The sequence below is a fragment of the Mandrillus leucophaeus genome, unplaced genomic scaffold, assembly GCF_000951045.1.
Source record: "Mandrillus leucophaeus isolate KB7577 unplaced genomic scaffold, Mleu.le_1.0 Scaffold623, whole genome shotgun sequence".
NCBI lineage: Eukaryota > Metazoa > Chordata > Mammalia > Primates > Cercopithecidae > Mandrillus > Mandrillus leucophaeus.
The window spans coordinates 1,256,139-1,273,335 of NW_012106731.1; the positions used below are offsets into that span (position 1 = coordinate 1,256,139).

Sequence of the window (17,197 nt, forward strand, 5' to 3'; positions counted from 1 at the left end):
ACCAGCCTGACCAACATGGTGAAACTAAAAATACAAAATTAGCCAGACGTGGTGGTGCACGCCTGTAATCCCAGCTACTCAGGAGGCTTGAGGCAGAAGAATCGCTTGAACCTGCGAGGCAGAGGTTGTGGTGAGCCAAGATCACGCCACTGTACTCCAGCCTCAGCATCAAGAGCAAAACTCTATCTCAAAAGAAAGAAAAAAATAATTTTTTTATAAACCCATAAGCTATTGTTCTTTGTACCACAGATCCCAGTAACATGAAGATAATGGAGGCAGCATCTAGTCAGAAACCAAACGGCTTTAAATAGTTCCCCACCACCACTCCTGCATGGGGGGAGCGTGACTGAAGTCCCATATCATGTCTCTCAGGGTGTGATAAATTTTGCATAACTCGTATAGCTCAAATGGTTCTGAGCTATTTTTCTTTTCTCAATGGATAAAGTTTTAGCTTGAGATGTACTTTCCTTCTGTATTTCTTGACCCTTTTAAAAACTGTATTGGTATTTTACAATTCAGAATCTATTACATTATGGAAGGGGGTCCAAAAACCTTGAGAGCCATCTTGTAGTTAAAGCATCTTCCTCACGTGTTCCTGGATCTACAACATGGGATAAAAATCTTACATTAGTTTCAGAGTTAAAGAGTTTAACTTTTTTTTTATTGCTTTCTTGTCATCACAATTACAATTACGCCTCATTTATTATTATTTTGCATTCTCCAATATTTTAAAAAACACAATTTAAAACTTCCCATGTATAAAAACACTTACATTTTAAAACATCACTGCCAGCATGTGTGTGTGCTCATGTGTGAGTACAGATGTGTATAGACAGACATGTACATTTTTAAAGACTTCGTTGTCTCTGCAGTGAAGACAATATGTTTTATTTTTTGTTCCTTATACTTCTCTGTATTTTCTATATTTGCTTCAATAAGCTGGTGTAACTTTTAATTTTTTTAATTAAAAAAATTTTTAGTCTAAAATTACACTTAAACATTAGCAGCTGCTGCTGGGGAAAGATGGACAAATTGCCCAGGCAGCCACATTAGAAGAAGAAAGCCATTTGAATACAGTTAGGTACTTATTTTTATTGAGACAGCATCTTGCTGTGTCACCCAGGGTTTTGCCCTGTTGCCACAGCTCACTGCAGCCGTGACCCAGGCTCAAGTGATCCTCCCACCTCAGGCCCCTCTCCCCCGCCAGTAGCCAAGACTACAGGCAGGCACAGACTGGCACCGCCACACTCGGCTAATTTTTTTTTTTTTTTTTGAGGCAGGGTCTCACTATGTTGTCCAGGCTGGTCTTGAACTCCTGAGCTCAAGTGATCCTCTCACCTTGGCTTCCTAAAGTGCTGGGATTACAGACAAGTCATGGCAGCTGGCTAAGTACAGTTATTCAGCATAAGCATAACAAAAACAGAATAGTAGCCCAGTTCCTGTGTTAATGAAATAGTAAGGGTGTAACTAGGGCAAGCTGGCCCTGTTTATGTCACATGAATTTGTTATAGAAAGCACTCTTGAGAACACAAACAAAAGAAAAGAAAAAAATTTTAGAAACATACTCACATGTTAATATAAAATGGACTGCGTTTTGTGGCTATATGACAATTTTCAACATCAGTCTCCTTAAGAAGGGAGTCAAATGTTCTAGAGAGATCCAAATATAATACAGTCTCATAGGGAACAAAATAAGGAGTTGCCGTGATAAACTTTTTGCTTTGCCAGGTACGTACTACAATGATTGGTTGATATCATCCAAAAATGAACTAAAATCACAAATTCATTTTCACAGATTTCTTGTTAGAACTTATGTTGTTTCCTTAAGAAAATGCAACTATATTAACTCTTGGCTATTGCAATCAAGAATAAAACAGTCAAGGGGAAAAAAAAACAGTGGCCAAATTTATAAAGTTATGTGTATTTGGCTTTGAAATATTTTTGGAACGTGACATTGGCCTTGCTTAGGTAAATAATCAATTTGCCATGTCTTATAACATATCTATTTGAAGGCATTGAGAAGAGATGGAGAAACTCTCAAACTGAATGTACTTGTGATAATTATCAAGCCGTAATGCAAATAACAGAAAGTTGATTGTCCTATTCCCTGCACGACATCTTTCTCTTGGTAATTTGAAGAACAGGGTCTTTCAATTACCTTTTTTGCCTTCCTACTACAGCAATACCTCACCTGTGATGAATCTGTCCTCTCGCAACCTTCGCTGTCACAAACCATCTGAGAAGTTAGGAAGTCAGCACATAGGCCTTTAGGTTGCCAAAACAGAATCCCAAAGTTCAAGCACTACAGTGCATGCACTTGATTTCAGAGAAAATCTCTTTAGACCCAGTACATCCTATTTATAATTGGTTTTTACACAAGCTTAGTTATCTGGTTGGGTTCCAAGACATAGCTAATTCTAAGACAAAATATTAATTACAAGTAGAGGGAGGGCCTCATAAGATCTAGCATATGACTACAGAAAGAAGGAAAACAATAGATGAAGGAGGAAGAAAAAACATAAAAAGGAAAACAACCAGGGCACTTAGTGTTGGGCCAAAATGTCATATAAATCTTAGAAGGCCTTCAGAGCATTATAGCGTAAACAATAATTTAATACTTTTTTCATAAGTGTCTAGTAGATTTTTTTGAGAAGAGTAAAATACTCTTTATTTGGTATTACACTTTGGTGTGTAATATTAAATTTCTTTATTTGATTTTTATTAGATTTTGTTATTTATAAGATTTTATTATTTATAAAGTATATTTGATATTACAGTACATGCCAAAGTGTAATATCAAATAAAAAATATTTAACTCTTCTCAACTATCACACTTTAGTGTATAATATCACTCTAAATACTGCACTTCTCTAAAGTCTACACTAAAATACCTTTCTATAAGTAAAGGAAACCATTTTAGATACAGGGAATTCTAATTAGATTGGCATAGTCAAAGCCAAAAATATAAAGTAGACATTGCTACCTTGTCTTCAGCCCTTGCCTGTAAGAGGCAAAAGAACACAAAATACAGGTGACTCTTGCTTGATTCTGAGACAGTGAAGGAATTTCCCCAGTATTTAAATATATTCACATAACTAGTTATATAAATCTAAACATAAAACCAGTTTCCGATAGGTTTTAAGGTGTATTCATCTTTATGAAAAGTTGAACATTACTAATGAAGTCCAACCATATCTTCAGAAGGGGGAAACAGTGACAGCAGTTACTGAATCAAAATTACTATCAAAATTCAAAGAAACATCGAACATACTCATTTAACCACAATCCAGTCTTAGTTAACAGGACTGCCCAACAAAAATATTCTGTCAGATGTTAATGATCTGAATTCTGGTATATGAGATCTATTAAATCATGGTACACATTAAAAAGTCATGAGATGTTCCTGTTTTGTAATAAACAAGGCAGTGGCCAACTAATTAATGCTCGTTAGTTTTTTTGAGATAGGCTATCAAGTCTGCCCTTTCTGCTTTCTTCTTAATGCTAGTGAAGATCAATTTTGTTCCAGGGATGAACTTTTTGGGATTCTTCAAATACTCCATCAGTGTTTCCTGTCCCCAGGTGATGCTTTTGTTTTCACTGGCGTCTGTGTAAGTGAATCCAAAGGCCTGAGCTGTCCTCTGTCCAGAGACCATGGAGATGTGGCCCAGTCTTGTGTTTGCCTCCCTTTCCCACAGTGTGGCACTGGGCATACTTCTAGACAAAAATCTTGCTTTTCTCAACATCACCCATATTTAATTCTCTCTTTCGTCATTGGCACTACTAAGGTTCCCATTCAGAGGCTAGACATCCTGCTCTCCAAATTTCTAATAAATTTTAAAATAAAATTTCTGATGACTGTTTATCATCAGGAAAGTAAATTCTATTCAGAATTCTCTAAAAAGAAGAGAAATATGTCATAATTTAGAAATATTCCTTTAAAAATATTTATGATAACTGCCGTCTTTGTTTTCATGTGTTTACTTGGATAAAAATCCAGCTATTTGGATATTCAGCTATCCCAATTACTTACTAAAGCTCTAATCAGCTGAGATTCATTGCTGTTTGCTCTGGTGATGTTCTAAAATACATGATCACAGAGATTTCTGAAGTTCGGATTTACTTCATTATATTCTTTGAGAGAACTATCCAGAGAGTAACTTCTATTTCCAGTTTGCAGAATGTTTCTCTTGTAGCCCAAGGGAATGAATGTGTTCCTTATGAATACAGGTAGACTTGACCAACTGGAGGACCAAGTACAGAATTTCCTATGTTTATAATGTCTCCATCCCAGAGTTTGTAACAGTTCATTATGGTTATTTAAACTCAAGCAAGGCTGAACTTGTATCTCATTACATAATAGTACAAAGTAACTCAGCCAAAACTTTGTGTTCACTCCCCTGGCCTTTTTTGTCTTGTAACCACCACCTCTGTGATTTTTGCTGCTTCCAAATAAAGGCCAAACCACATGTGTCATCTTCTACATCCTCTTGTAGTGCCAGAAAGCCCCACTCTCTAGTTCTCCGATAACCATAACAGTTGTGAGCATTCTAGATCTTATTTAACTTAAGACAGTGGGTTAATTTTAGGTATGACTATAGAGAGATAATGCAAATTCTTTCACAGCAACTTGAAGTTCAGCCTTCACAGAAGCAGAGAGTACTACAGGTGGCAGAAAGTTATTCCTGCCAGCAAATAGTAGTAGAAGTTTCTTTAGAACAAAAGGAGAAAAAGACACATCCAGTCTCAGTGGGATTAAATTAGACAGTGGGAGTTGGCTACCTAAACAGTACTTTTTTGGGTACTTATTGCTGCTGAAGCGTTTGGGGATGTACTGTGCATAAATACATGATCTGATAAATCTTTTCCTTCTCCTTTATCACTGGATTGGGGTGGACAAACAAGTGTTCCTCGAGGCAAAATGGCAAGCCACTGTATTCACAAAAGGAAGATAAGGAAGTACAAACTAGATACATGAATGGTGAGGGGAAACATCTATTGTAATTTGCAAGGTTTCTTCATTTACGAAGGCTTTTAGGAAGATGTGAGGTTTGAATCAAAGATGGAGCCTCCCGCAGAACCTGAAATGATGAAGAGAAAGGGGAAGCCGTGAACTTCCAGGCACAGAGGATCTCTTTCCTGGCCAATAGACTCATGAAACAGGGTTATACCTCTTTTATCACAAAAGATGCCGCCTTTGGGTTATGGTCCACAGGCACATTCCCCAGTCAATGACAGTATCTTCACCTGCAGAGTGAACACGAGAACTGAGAAAATAGCCTGGACACTCAGAATAGGAAAAACACTTCCCTGAAATATTTAGACAAGTAATACAAAGTTTATTTTAGGTAGCTGCCTTAGTTCTCTGCTTTGACATGACGTGTTCAAAAAAGAGAAGAGGCGGGATAGAAATGGGGTGGAGGTGAGAATAAATGGCTTAAATTCAGAAGTTGTCAAGCCAGATTTTTCTCCTGCCTGTTTCTATTTATGAAACTTTGCACAGCACCCTCAATTTTGAGGGTAGATTTAGAATGTATTTTCACTTGGCGATGGGGAACACAGATCCCCTTGTCCACAATTGGGTGGGTTTATAAGAAGAGAAAGCATGAAATAAAGATGAGAGAGACACCCAGGATGAGATCCGGTTTTTCCTAAACACTCACCTGAAATGCCAGACACTCCAAAAGCTTCTGCATTTACAGAGAGTGAGAAATCTCTCTGCTGTCTGTGCTTCATTGGAAAGTAGAGGGACTATTGCTCTTTCAAGTGGGGGAGATTTGTGTAACAGAAAGAAACAGCAGAAAATAGGTCAGCAAAGTCAAGTGACCTGCACAGATGGGTGTTTTGAGATGTGTAAGCCGAGGTTCTACAGTCACTACCCAGATTCACTTACAAATATCAGGAGTAAAGGCCGGAAATAGAAACATTTTCCAGGCAGGAAGGAGTGGGGAAGAGGGAGAAGTGGGTTATCTTTTTTCCTTCAAATCACTACCATTTCCAGCATTTGAAAAAACATTTTCTTAAAGTCACTTTGCTCAACAGATGACAGTATTTCTTGGGAAAGTAGTAAAAAAAAAAAAAAAAAAAAGGAAAAAAAATTCAAGCAATTTTTTTCCCTTTCAACCACCACCTTCCTTTTCTTCCCACCTGTGAATATGAATACAAGACAATTTCATTCTTAGGGTACTTTATTGGCCCCATTCTCCTTGAATATCCCAACATCGTGCAATCACTTCTTGTTTCAAGCAGTAACCCTAGTACCAAGCACAATTTTGACATCGCCACTAATTCTTTTGAACAAGGCTGTGTTGGCAAATATGAAACAGGGTAGACGTTGGCAAGTGCTTTCAGAATAATTATAGGGTTTCTCGAGTAGTACAGTATAAATAATTGCTGGTTTAAAAGCGTTATTGTGAACGGCAATTTATACTAAAATTTATATTTGCTCCTTAACCAATATGTGTCGAGAGTGCCTCACTCCCTCTCCTACCTCCCCACCTTGAGCTCTCAAGGGCTTTGGAAGCTTTTGATTTTATTACACTTTTAACTTAGCAAGGCAACTACAAGGCATGTCTAGGCCATAGTAAATAAGGGTAAGAATAATGCATTTAATCAATGGCCATGAATGAAGTAATGAAACTGTTTCAGCTCTGGCCACCTGGTGTGCTCCCAGGATACTGATGTACAGAAAGGCCATTTTGGTACAGAGAGAAGCTAAGAACTGCAGTGGCATCACTTTTGCCTGGCAAGTAGGGCACACTGAAGATTATCACCTCTTCTTTGGCTTATGATGGCGTGGATGCAGGGCACAGAGGACCAAGACACAGGAAACTCTTGGAGATAATGCAGCTCTAAAATGGCCACAGAGACTTATTAAAATATATTTTTTCTTCTCTGTGGAAATTTTCATTTTATCCTATGGTACATTAAAAATGGGTGGCTACATCAGAAAAGCAGGGGGTGAGCATGGGGGAAAGAAAGCCTTGATGGCTGGGGGAGAATGGTTTTAGAAGTGTTCTTCTCTCTTCTCTTTGGGTGAATGCTAAATAGCAGTCCTTCTTTTCCAAACAGGTGACCGTATGTCATCTTCTTGTCTGTTGATCCTAGTGGCTTCTCTTACCCAGCCTGAGAACTCCCCTGAGATTTTTCACATCCTGAATGTTTCTTACCAAAGTAGCTAGAGTTCTAGGATAATGTGTTTTTTGTTTCAACTGCGGTTCCTGGTTTCTGCTCTCTAAAGCCCTTTTAAGCCATATTTTCCATGATTGTTCAGTGCTGGCTTTGGTATTTAAATAAGCCTTTCAATGGGTCATTAGCCCTGTAATTAATTCTAGCTATTTTTAAATGGTGCCTTGGTTATTAAAGAGCCGCCATATTCACAACAGTCTTGTCTTTCTTGGAGAATTACTAAGCATTTGCTGATTTTTTTTTTAGTGCCAAAAATATTACGATTTTTTCTCATTGTGAATATATTTCTCATTGATAGGAAGAGTCAATCTTTTTGAATGAGGACAGAAAATATTTAACTGTTACAGTTCCATATAATAGCCTTGTGCTTTTATTTTTCTTTCAAATAATCACAAAAAATACCCATCCTGTACCCCAGACCCTGTCAGAGCTGTATGTATTTTACTTTACTTACATTTTAAAAAATCAGTATCAGCAAATCACAGTACTTCAATTGGAAATAACTTTACAGTGAAAGAGAAGTGACTGGATTAAAATCACTTACTCAGTGTTAGAGAGGAAAAAACCCAACTTCTTCCTCTACCCACTTATATTCAGTGTCTGGGGCCCCACAAAATAAACTTACAAAAGACAGGTTAACAGGAGAGAAAGGATTATTTTATATGTATATGAGGGGGCCTCACAGAAATTAAGTGAAAACCCCCAGGAAGGTCATCAGATCTGGAGACTTATATACCATTTTAACAAAGTGCAATAAACTTATGGAGAAGTGACAAAATAAAGGAAAATGGTTTGAGGCTTCTAGGGGCCATAAATTGTGGGAAGGTAAATGTATGTGGGAACTAATGGAAGACAAGGGTTACTTCAATAAGGTTTGTTTTAGCAGATTTAAGTCAGTGCCCATCTGTAGTGATAAGTGTTGTCTCCTCTTCCTGGTATGGGTTGGGGCAGAGGGTACCTTTGCAAGGGGAAATGTATGCCTTGCTTATAGCCAGATAGGGGGAAGGTAGAGAGCTTTTTCTGTTGTTTCTCAGTTGCTTTCAGCTCAAAATAATCTTCATGCCAGAGTGTCATAATTTGGGGTAGCATATTCTGATCTTCTCACCGGTTAGTTGAAGAGCTAAAATTAGAACTTAAACCATCTGACTCCTAGCCCATTCTTTTGATTTCTCTATGCTTTATTATGTAATATTAAAATAGCTGTTAGTCTCCGTGATACTACTACAAGAGGCTTACCAATTCTAATATTAGAACCAACCAACAAGCCTGGCTCCACACCCTTGGCACATGTCACAATCAATCACAGCACAGTGCATCTCAACCAGCCCCCAAGCATTCACTTGAAATCCATGTGACTCGGAATATGAGCTGAAACTCACTTGCCATCTTGACCTTATAGTAATCCCAGGATAAAGCAGTAATTCCTGGTTCAGAAAAGCAGATGGAGATTAACTTTGATTATTGAGTATTATCTGGGATCAGATAAAAATATCAATAGCTCATATAACAATAGTAATAGCAGTTACCATTGTATGCCAGGCATTGAGCTAGTTGCTTACATATATTCTTGCATTGGAGCCTCATAACAGCCCTGTGAAGTAGTTACTGTTATCTCTGTGGTAGAGATTAGGAAATAGAGGTTTGGAGAGGTTAAATAACTTGCCCATGATCACAGTGCTAATAAGTGGAAGATTTAGCACTGGGGTCCAAGGCTGTCTATCTGTAAAGCCAGTCCTTGACATCTAACAACATATATGGAGAGGTCCATGTGCTGACCACTTGCAGCCCAGCCGTAGATGTCGCAAGAGTAGTTATTAACTTTCTCACCTCCAGCCTTTTCTTTTAATCCTGTGAATTCCTTTGACATCTGTGGGTGGCAGGCTCTAGTAAATGTAGTTCAGAAGAAGATGCCTGCCCCAATTGATTTTTTAGACACTTTAATTTGTGTTGGTTCTTGCCGTAGACTTTCCACACTAGAAGGAAAGACCTGAGGCTGTAATTGGGTATTTTAATAACCCTTTCATTCCACTCCAGGGTAGTAGATATTACATGCTAGAAGCAGGCGGTAGGATTTCCTAATTTATTTATTCCTTTGGAGCACCTGCTGTGTGTCAGGCACGGAGGCAGGCACTGGGAAGATAGGATGGAGAAGAATGACAGGTTCCTGCTCTATACATCTTATTCTTAATGTGTGGAGACAGCTTATAAATATGTGGCATTCCAGGGAGTGGTAAATGCTTCGAAGAATGAATGTAGGTATTCATAGCAGGTGACTTGCGGGGAGAGGACTAGGGATGCCTTGAGTTTTTCATTTCCTGTGGACCCTAGGACAAATATTAAGAAAAACTTTTCAAAAAGCAAGATAAGCTGTATCTCTAAATATGACTGCAGTGCACTTGTGGCTAGGACGGAGACTGAGGAAAATGTAAAATAGACAGGGTATAATTTAGTGTAATTTTCCTGTTTGACACCACTATCATTTTCCCAGTCTTCTGGGCCCTTCTCTCCCTGATAACTCTCTGCATCGTGTTCTACCTACGGTGCAAGGCTCATTGCCTCTCCCTAACACCACCACTGTGAACCATGAAGGATCCTGTGTTTTGTGTCCTCAAAGTCAGGTCCCCTGTGGCTACCGAAGCTCAACCAGCTACATTGATAAAAGAGCCTCGGCTCACTCTTCCCAAGTGCATTGTTTCTGTTCACACTGGTTCTGTTTTTCTCTGTGAAATGAGGAGGTTGGGATAAACCCTAGTTGAAAAGGTGGCAGGAGAATGAACAGATGGTGGCAGTATCACCTTGGTGTTCCCCAGCTTGGTAACCTTGAGACAGTCACGTTACCTCTCAGCCTCAGGTGCCTTGCATGAAAAGAAAGGGGTTTGATTTGTTAATCACAGAGGACTTTAGGGCCTGGTTTTGAATGATTTAAAAGGTTCCATGTAGCTCCTTAGAGTACACTAAACAAAACAGAAACTATAATTTATTAGAGGCTGTGCATCTCTTTCCAGAGGAGTTTCAGACCAGGAAAGAGGACAGTAGTACAGTATCATTGTGGGGCTGTAGGAAAAATTATTCAAGGTCTTTTAACTTTCCTTCCTGAGGACAGTTAGTGAGGGAAATGAACTCTTATGAGGTTGTTAATGAGATCAGAGCAAAGATGGGTCTTTGTACTCCCAAACTATGTTTAATTTCTTAAACTTTAGAAATGGCAGGTTTTAACTAAGTCAGCCAGATCGGAATGCGAGAACCAAGCAGGGACCAGGATGAGCCAAAGCATCAGAATCACTTACTTGTGAAACTGACCGGCTTCTGCTTGTTATCTGTCATTTTACTCCATATTGAGGTCAGAGTGGTAAAGCTATTATGCAGTATACATTTCCTTTTGCTTAAAAGACATGAGATTATCAAAACAACAGGGAAGGGACGTTACTCACTGTCACCAGTGATTTTCAAATGCCTAGATATAGTCTCCATAAATATATTAATGTGTTGCATATTCCCTATATAGCTATAGTTATTTCTTAATTGATTTCACTCTGGAATACTGTGAAATCGCCTTATGGAAATCTGAAACATAAAAAGATACTACTTACTTTGTAGCTATCCTGTTTTCTTCTAAAGGTGTTGGTTAAGTGTGATGAAGCATCAGTGGTCCACACAGTGACTCTTCCAGACAAATTAAATTAGCAGAAGGAGCAGCAAAACCAGCAGTTATGCAAAATGTTTCTTTTTGTTTTCTTTAATTGTGGTAATGAGTTCATTCAATTTTGAAAGCTTATTTTTATATGCCTATCTTCCATGAAGTTTTGAGGTGTAAATTCAGCCATTCATTGCTTGAGCTTTTATTATTTCAGAATTAGGGTAGTATTACTTCTATTCCCTCATCATCCCCTTGGAGAGTCACCATCTACATGATAATATATACTTCTATTTACGTCTTTTTCTGAGTGTCCTTGAGCCTTAAGGAAAACAAACAACATCAAAACACATTAATTCTTTTCCATTGAAAGCTGATCCATGTGTGCGCTGACAATAACTTTAATCCTTTTAATGTCCAAGTGAGGAAGATTGAAAACTGGTAACACTTTCATTGATACTTTTTAAATATGCTCTTACAGCAAAAAAAAGTTTGATATCTTTTTAGTGACCACTTAAAGGAGAAAGTGTGGATGCATAAGTTATAAATTCTGTGGCTTTTAATATTTTTTGAGATGAATGTGTTTGGGGTTGAATACAAACAAGTTAAAACTTTAAAATTTCCATCTAAATTTCAAGTCTTAAATGTTCCTCTTTTTTTTCTTTTTCTTTTTTTTTTTTTTTTTGAGACGGAGTCTCGCTCTGTTGTCCAGGCTGGAGTGCAGTGGCGCGATCTCGGCTCACTGCAACCTCCATCCCCCAGGTTCAAGAAATTCTCTGCCTTTCTGTGCTTCAGCCTCCTAAATAGCTGGGATTATAGGCGTGTGCCACCACACCCAGCTAATTTTTGTATTTTTAGTGGAGACGGAGTTTCACCATCTTGGCCAGGCTGGTCTTGAACTCCTGACTTCACGATCCACCCACCACGGTCTTTCAAAGTGCTGGGATTACAGGCGTGAGCTACCACGCCCGGCCCCTCCTCTGTACTTTTTTCAAGGTCGGAAGCAGCTCAAATATAGACAATTACATCTTCAGCCACTTAGTTTTCGAATATCACCTTTGTTTCATAAAATGAGCTATGTTGTTCTTACAGTTCGATTGATGGCCAGAAGAAAATCAGATACTTGATAAAAAGTAGGATTTTTTTTTAAAAAACAATGGTATCCTATTGTAGGCTGTTTCATAATACACATAGTAAAATATGAAATTTTTGTTTTATTGATTGGGAAGGAGATGGGAGAGGGTGGAGAGTGACATTACAGTTTGAATTTATAATTTGAAAGCAGAGAAAATGGATGAAATAAAAAGATTACCACATAAGTATCGCCAGATCCCCCCTCCCACACACACATACCTATCCCCAGGCAATCTTTCTGTGGGAATTTACCTTGGTGTTTAAAAATCATTGCAATATAAAAGTGATATTAAAAATAGTATACTACCACTGTAGGAAGTATGACAAACATGTGAGATCCTGAGAAACTGCAGAATATTTTCTCATCCAAAGTTTAGCACCTTGGTCTTATAGTGTTTGACACCAAAAAACATAGGAAATACTGTTTCATATTTAGCCTATTCCCTGATGCCTTGTTTCTTAAATTAATTCATGGGCAATGAATGGGGGAGGAAAAATAACAACAAATATGCCCTGGTGAAATAGTAAATGCCACTTTCCAACACTCACTCCCTACCTAAGAAAATCGCTTTATTTTCTTCTCTCGTGCCCAGCTTGATTGCAGAGAGCAAGAGAGTAGATGGAAACTGTGAGGTTTTTTAACGTTATATCATTAACTCCATCCAACACAACAGGCTTCATTCCTTGTTTCTCATAACTCTGGGATGAAGCATGGTGTTTTGTTACCTGTTTACAAAATAGGCAACAGACACACAACGTAAGAGCTGCTACATATCATACAACATATCGAGAATGCCAGAGATTTTTCCTGTTTTCTTCCACAAGACATGTTAAACTGTGTGTATCAAGTTTAACAGAAGCAATGTAAAGCTACTTGATTACATTTTTATCCACAACATTATTTTAAACTAATGCTATTTACTGTGAAGTGTAGTATTTATACTTCTTGCCTCTCAGCGCTTGAGGGTTTCATCATTACCTTACAGTATTTCTCAGAAAAGAACACATTCGCCCCTGGAAATTGTTGGCTGACTTTAGCAAATTCAGGCCACCTATTCATTTAAGACTGTTGTGTGTGTTTGATTATCTAGAATGAATTGCCTTAAGAGTCTCTTTTGGAAAAGTACTAGCACAGTGCCCGAAATGCCAGGGAGTGGAAAGTCATGGTCTCAGCGGGGAAATGACTGCAGTGTTCGTGGAGACAGTGTTTTCGCTTGGCTGACATTAATGACAACCCAATGCTGCGCGCTCACTGAGTGTTTTCATTTCAGAAGAGCATCAAAACCACTGAGTCCTTTCAAGTCGTCTTCTTTTACTGTGAAACCAGAAACCATGCCGACGACTACTTTCAGTAATAACCTATGTCCCAACTGCAGGCTGAAGTTAACTTTTTGTCATATAATTTTCTAATTTCTGTGTAGGATTAGTTGTAGCAAACAACTTAGTTTCTTTCAGAGCGTGACATCAGAAAGCGTATTTTCGTGCAGCAGTGATGGGTAATGAAATCAGAATTTCCACAAAGTCTGCCCTAATTGAACAGCATTGTCAGGAGAAATAAAACGTGAGACTCAGAGTTTTCTCCCAACGTCATTTATGTTATTAGGTAATGAAGCTGATTTTAACGAACGTACTAGGAGGTAAACTTCCACGTGAACACTGCCCCTTCAAAGCAGTCAACTGGGAAGGCTGAATGTCCGTGTCCATAATGCTGTCACTGCCAAAAGCTAATATATAACTCCTCTTCTGAAAAGGCTTTCACCTCCTTTAGCAATGTTTTCATATTCTCCATAGTGGCCATAGTTCTCCTGGAAAACTGAGCTTGATATTTGAAAACAACCAAGAGTTAATGTTCTGAAAAAGGTAAGTGAAGAAACCAAACCAGGTCATTTTCCTTAAAAAAAAAAAAAAAAAAAAAAAAGGCTAGGCATGGTGACTTACACCTGTAATCCCAGCACTTTGGGAGGCCAAGGTGGGAGGATCACCTGAGGTCAGGAGATCAAGACCAGCCTGGCCAACATGGAGAAACCTGTCTCTACTAAAAATACAAAAATTACCCAGGCGTGCTGTTGGGCACCTGTAATCCCAGCTACTCGGGAAGCTGAGGCAGGAGAATCCTTTGAACCCTGGGGGAGGTGGAGGTTGCAGTGAGCCGAGATCACGCCACTGCACTCCAGCCTGGGTGACAGAGCAAGACCCTATCTGTAAAAAAAAAAAAAAAAAAGGAGGAGAGGGACTATAAAGTACAACTGTGTCTTATCTCATTGGCACTGAGAGCAGCTGCATAAGAAGTAGCTCCAAGTAGTTTGGGGCAATGACAACATCAGAACTTTGACACTCCATCCTCATTTTGGTGTCAAGGTTGGAGCCAGTGAATTTGTTGGAAGAAAATATTGGCCACTAGCTTTCTTCTAGAAAATTAATAGAGTGGATGACAACAAAGAACATTCGAAGGCTATCATCCACCACAGCATAGGAGTATCTCCACGCCCACAGTATATGTCAGATATCCAGATTACCCCACTGTTGATCGTACACATTTTCAGTTGTGTCAGAATTGCTGCTCCCCTGACTAACAAACTTGTACGCAAGCAGTGAATGTGGGAAGCTGAATGGAGGGACAACACAAGGGAAAATCCTGCTGCTCAAAAGAACACAGAATGGTGACTTCATTGTCATAATCTGATAGTAATCAAGGACAATTCTGACTTCAGCCACCAGTTCAGAAATCACTAAGAGGCAGGAGGGTTTGGTCATGAGGCCGCTTGGTGCTTTTACTGCAGTCACACAGAATTCCCTGTTTCCAGGCTCGGCAAATGTCCGTTACGCAGCCTTGGGTTGAAGACAAGGGTGTGCTAGGGAATTTGATGTAAATTTTAGTTGTGACATTGAAACTTTCCCCATTGAAACTTTCCCCACAGGAAGTCCTTTGGAACTATCATCATTTTATTCCATTTTATGTTTAAAAATATAAAAATGGGCTTTATTAAAAGCCCATTTTTTTAAGGTTTATGAGCTGTTACTGAAGACTATACAGAACTGCTACCTATTTTCCCGTCTCTATCTGCTTCTCCTGGGGACTGTTTTGGCTGCAGATGGGGGAAGGAGCCACACTGGAGTGAAATGAATGATTACATTCCTGGAGAAGTCTCTCACGATCTCAAAATCCTTGGCCCACTGGTCATTTATAGCCATTGCTAAAATATGTGACCAATTTCCTTTAGTTTAACAATTACTCTCTCAATAGACAAATATCCATCCAAATAACAATTTGTCCTAAATCAAATTCCTGGAATATTAAAATACATCATTAGTTTAGGAAATCTGTTAGTTGGCCCTCAAACTTCTTCATTTTTTCTTACATAATCCTTTCTTGCTCCCCATTGTTCAGTTAAAGTTGAATAAGAAGCGGGGCCTAGCAATGTCAACTGTGATGGAGATGCCACATAGCATTTGTCAGGTTCGGAGAAGGGTGAGAAACCATGTAGCAGGTGGAACGGATGGCTCCACAGCCCCTTGACTCCCTGACGTAGAAGAGACTGAAGGCAACGTGATCACCACGTTCAAAAGTTGGCTTTCTCCATTTTAAGTTCTTCCTTAAAGCCTCTTTAAGGAAAGTCCCTGAAATGATACAGTAGAAAAATCACACAGACTTATTTAAAATGAATTCTATCACTGTTCCTGAGATCTCACCTGCCCCATTGAGGACGTTTTGTTTTTGCAAAGTGCTTTGAAATGTGATAAAGGATCTTAAAGAGTATTTGTAAAATTATGCCCAAAGAAGACATTCTTTGAGGTTACTTTGCAGTGTCTGAAAGTCAAGAATGAGGAAGGAAAGGAAAATAATAGATTCACTTGAAAATGGACCACGCTAATTGGGCAGTGAAACATCCTTCCGTCACACCATTTACCTTAGCAGACCAGAAGAGGGAAAAGGCTCGATTTTTCTCTCATAGATACCACGATTCACTCTCAAAAATATTCCTAAAATGGACTGATATTTCTCTGGTAGATCACCTGTTTTGCTACCGACAATGTTAAGTTCCATACTAATCAGCTCGTCCAGCCTAACTGACAACTCCAAAAGCTGATTTCCAAGAACAAGAAACTGGCTTCAATAGAAATACTGTGTATTTTGAAGGGTGGGGACAGGTAAACAAATTTATCTTTGAGACATAGTTTAAAGGATATTTTAAATGAATAATAATTCCTCATAAGTGCTAGCCATTCTTCTCACTGTTGGTGGGTGTGTTTGAGGTTTTTAAAACAAATATGCCAAAGGTTATGAACCCCCCAAAAATTCTGTTCCATTCAGAATTTATTTGTAAGTCTACACACTTATCAAATAATTTTTTTCTAAACTTTAATTTTCTCTTTTTTTAACTCGATTTCTTGGAATTGCTTTCAATGACTGCTTCAGGCCTCTGAATAGCAGTGAAGGCAAAATCAGGGCAAGTCGTGGTGAATAGTTTGGCTTTTCTGGAACACTGAGCTGACGCCAGTCACCCCACTGGGCTTGGTTCCCCAACATCTCACAGCGAAAGCGCTTGTCTGATGAATATTATGCTTTTATGTTACCACCGGGGCTGCCTCAGAAGTTACTCCTCTATATCCTGATGGTCCTTGACTTGGCCTTGGACTTTGTCCTTGACCTCCAATACCTTAGACAGTTGCAGTTGGGAACAGTGTAGCTTGAGGTTCTAAAATGCTTTGCTGATGGAAAAGGTTTTGTACTGAAAAGTGAATTACAATAGGAAATGGATTTGCATTACTGACACTATCTGCCGTGGGCTTTGCCTCTATTGATTTAAAGCAAAAGGGCACAATTAGTGGCCTTCAAAGAGAGAGGAAAAAAAAATTAAAACAACCTAACTCTGTCCTAGCACATTCAATTAAAATTATTTACTTTGAAGGGAAAAAAAATCTTTGACATCAACACCATATTAGCATGGTGATGCCTTGTCTCATCTGTAATGGCAAGACATGGTTTTGAAAAAAAAATTCTCTTTGTTTCATAGTAGTAAGGTTATTTTCTAACATTAAGAAAAAAAAAAAAAAAGCAGGGGGAGCACCAGGAGTTAGGTGTGTAAAAATGGTGTACTAGCTGCCAGAACTTTTATTTTGCATCTTGAAGAGAACAGTTCATTGTGTTTCCTTTCCTCAGCCAATGAAAATGAAAACTTAGTTACCAGGTAGAATTCTCTTCCACGTTCTATCCCTTTTCCCTGAGAGATGACACCTGCTGGG

At 38.7% G+C, this 17,197-nt stretch overlaps 1 protein-coding gene across 3 annotated transcripts in view; it reads left to right on the plus strand.

Moving 5' to 3' along the window:
* RORA (RAR-related orphan receptor A) overlaps positions 1–17,197 on the plus strand; it is a 150,318-nt gene that overhangs the window by 75,637 nt on the left and 57,484 nt on the right. Inside the window, exons 2-3 of one of the 3 annotated variants that reach the window (XM_012000270.1) lie at positions 3,527–3,608; positions 4,903–4,978. The exons of the other annotated variants lie outside the window; for them this stretch is intronic. Of the exons in view, the coding sequence (XP_011855660.1) occupies positions 3,527–3,608; positions 4,903–4,978 (158 nt within the window). The remainder of the gene's footprint in view (positions 1–3,526; positions 3,609–4,902; positions 4,979–17,197) is intronic. 3 annotated transcript variants of the gene reach the window in all.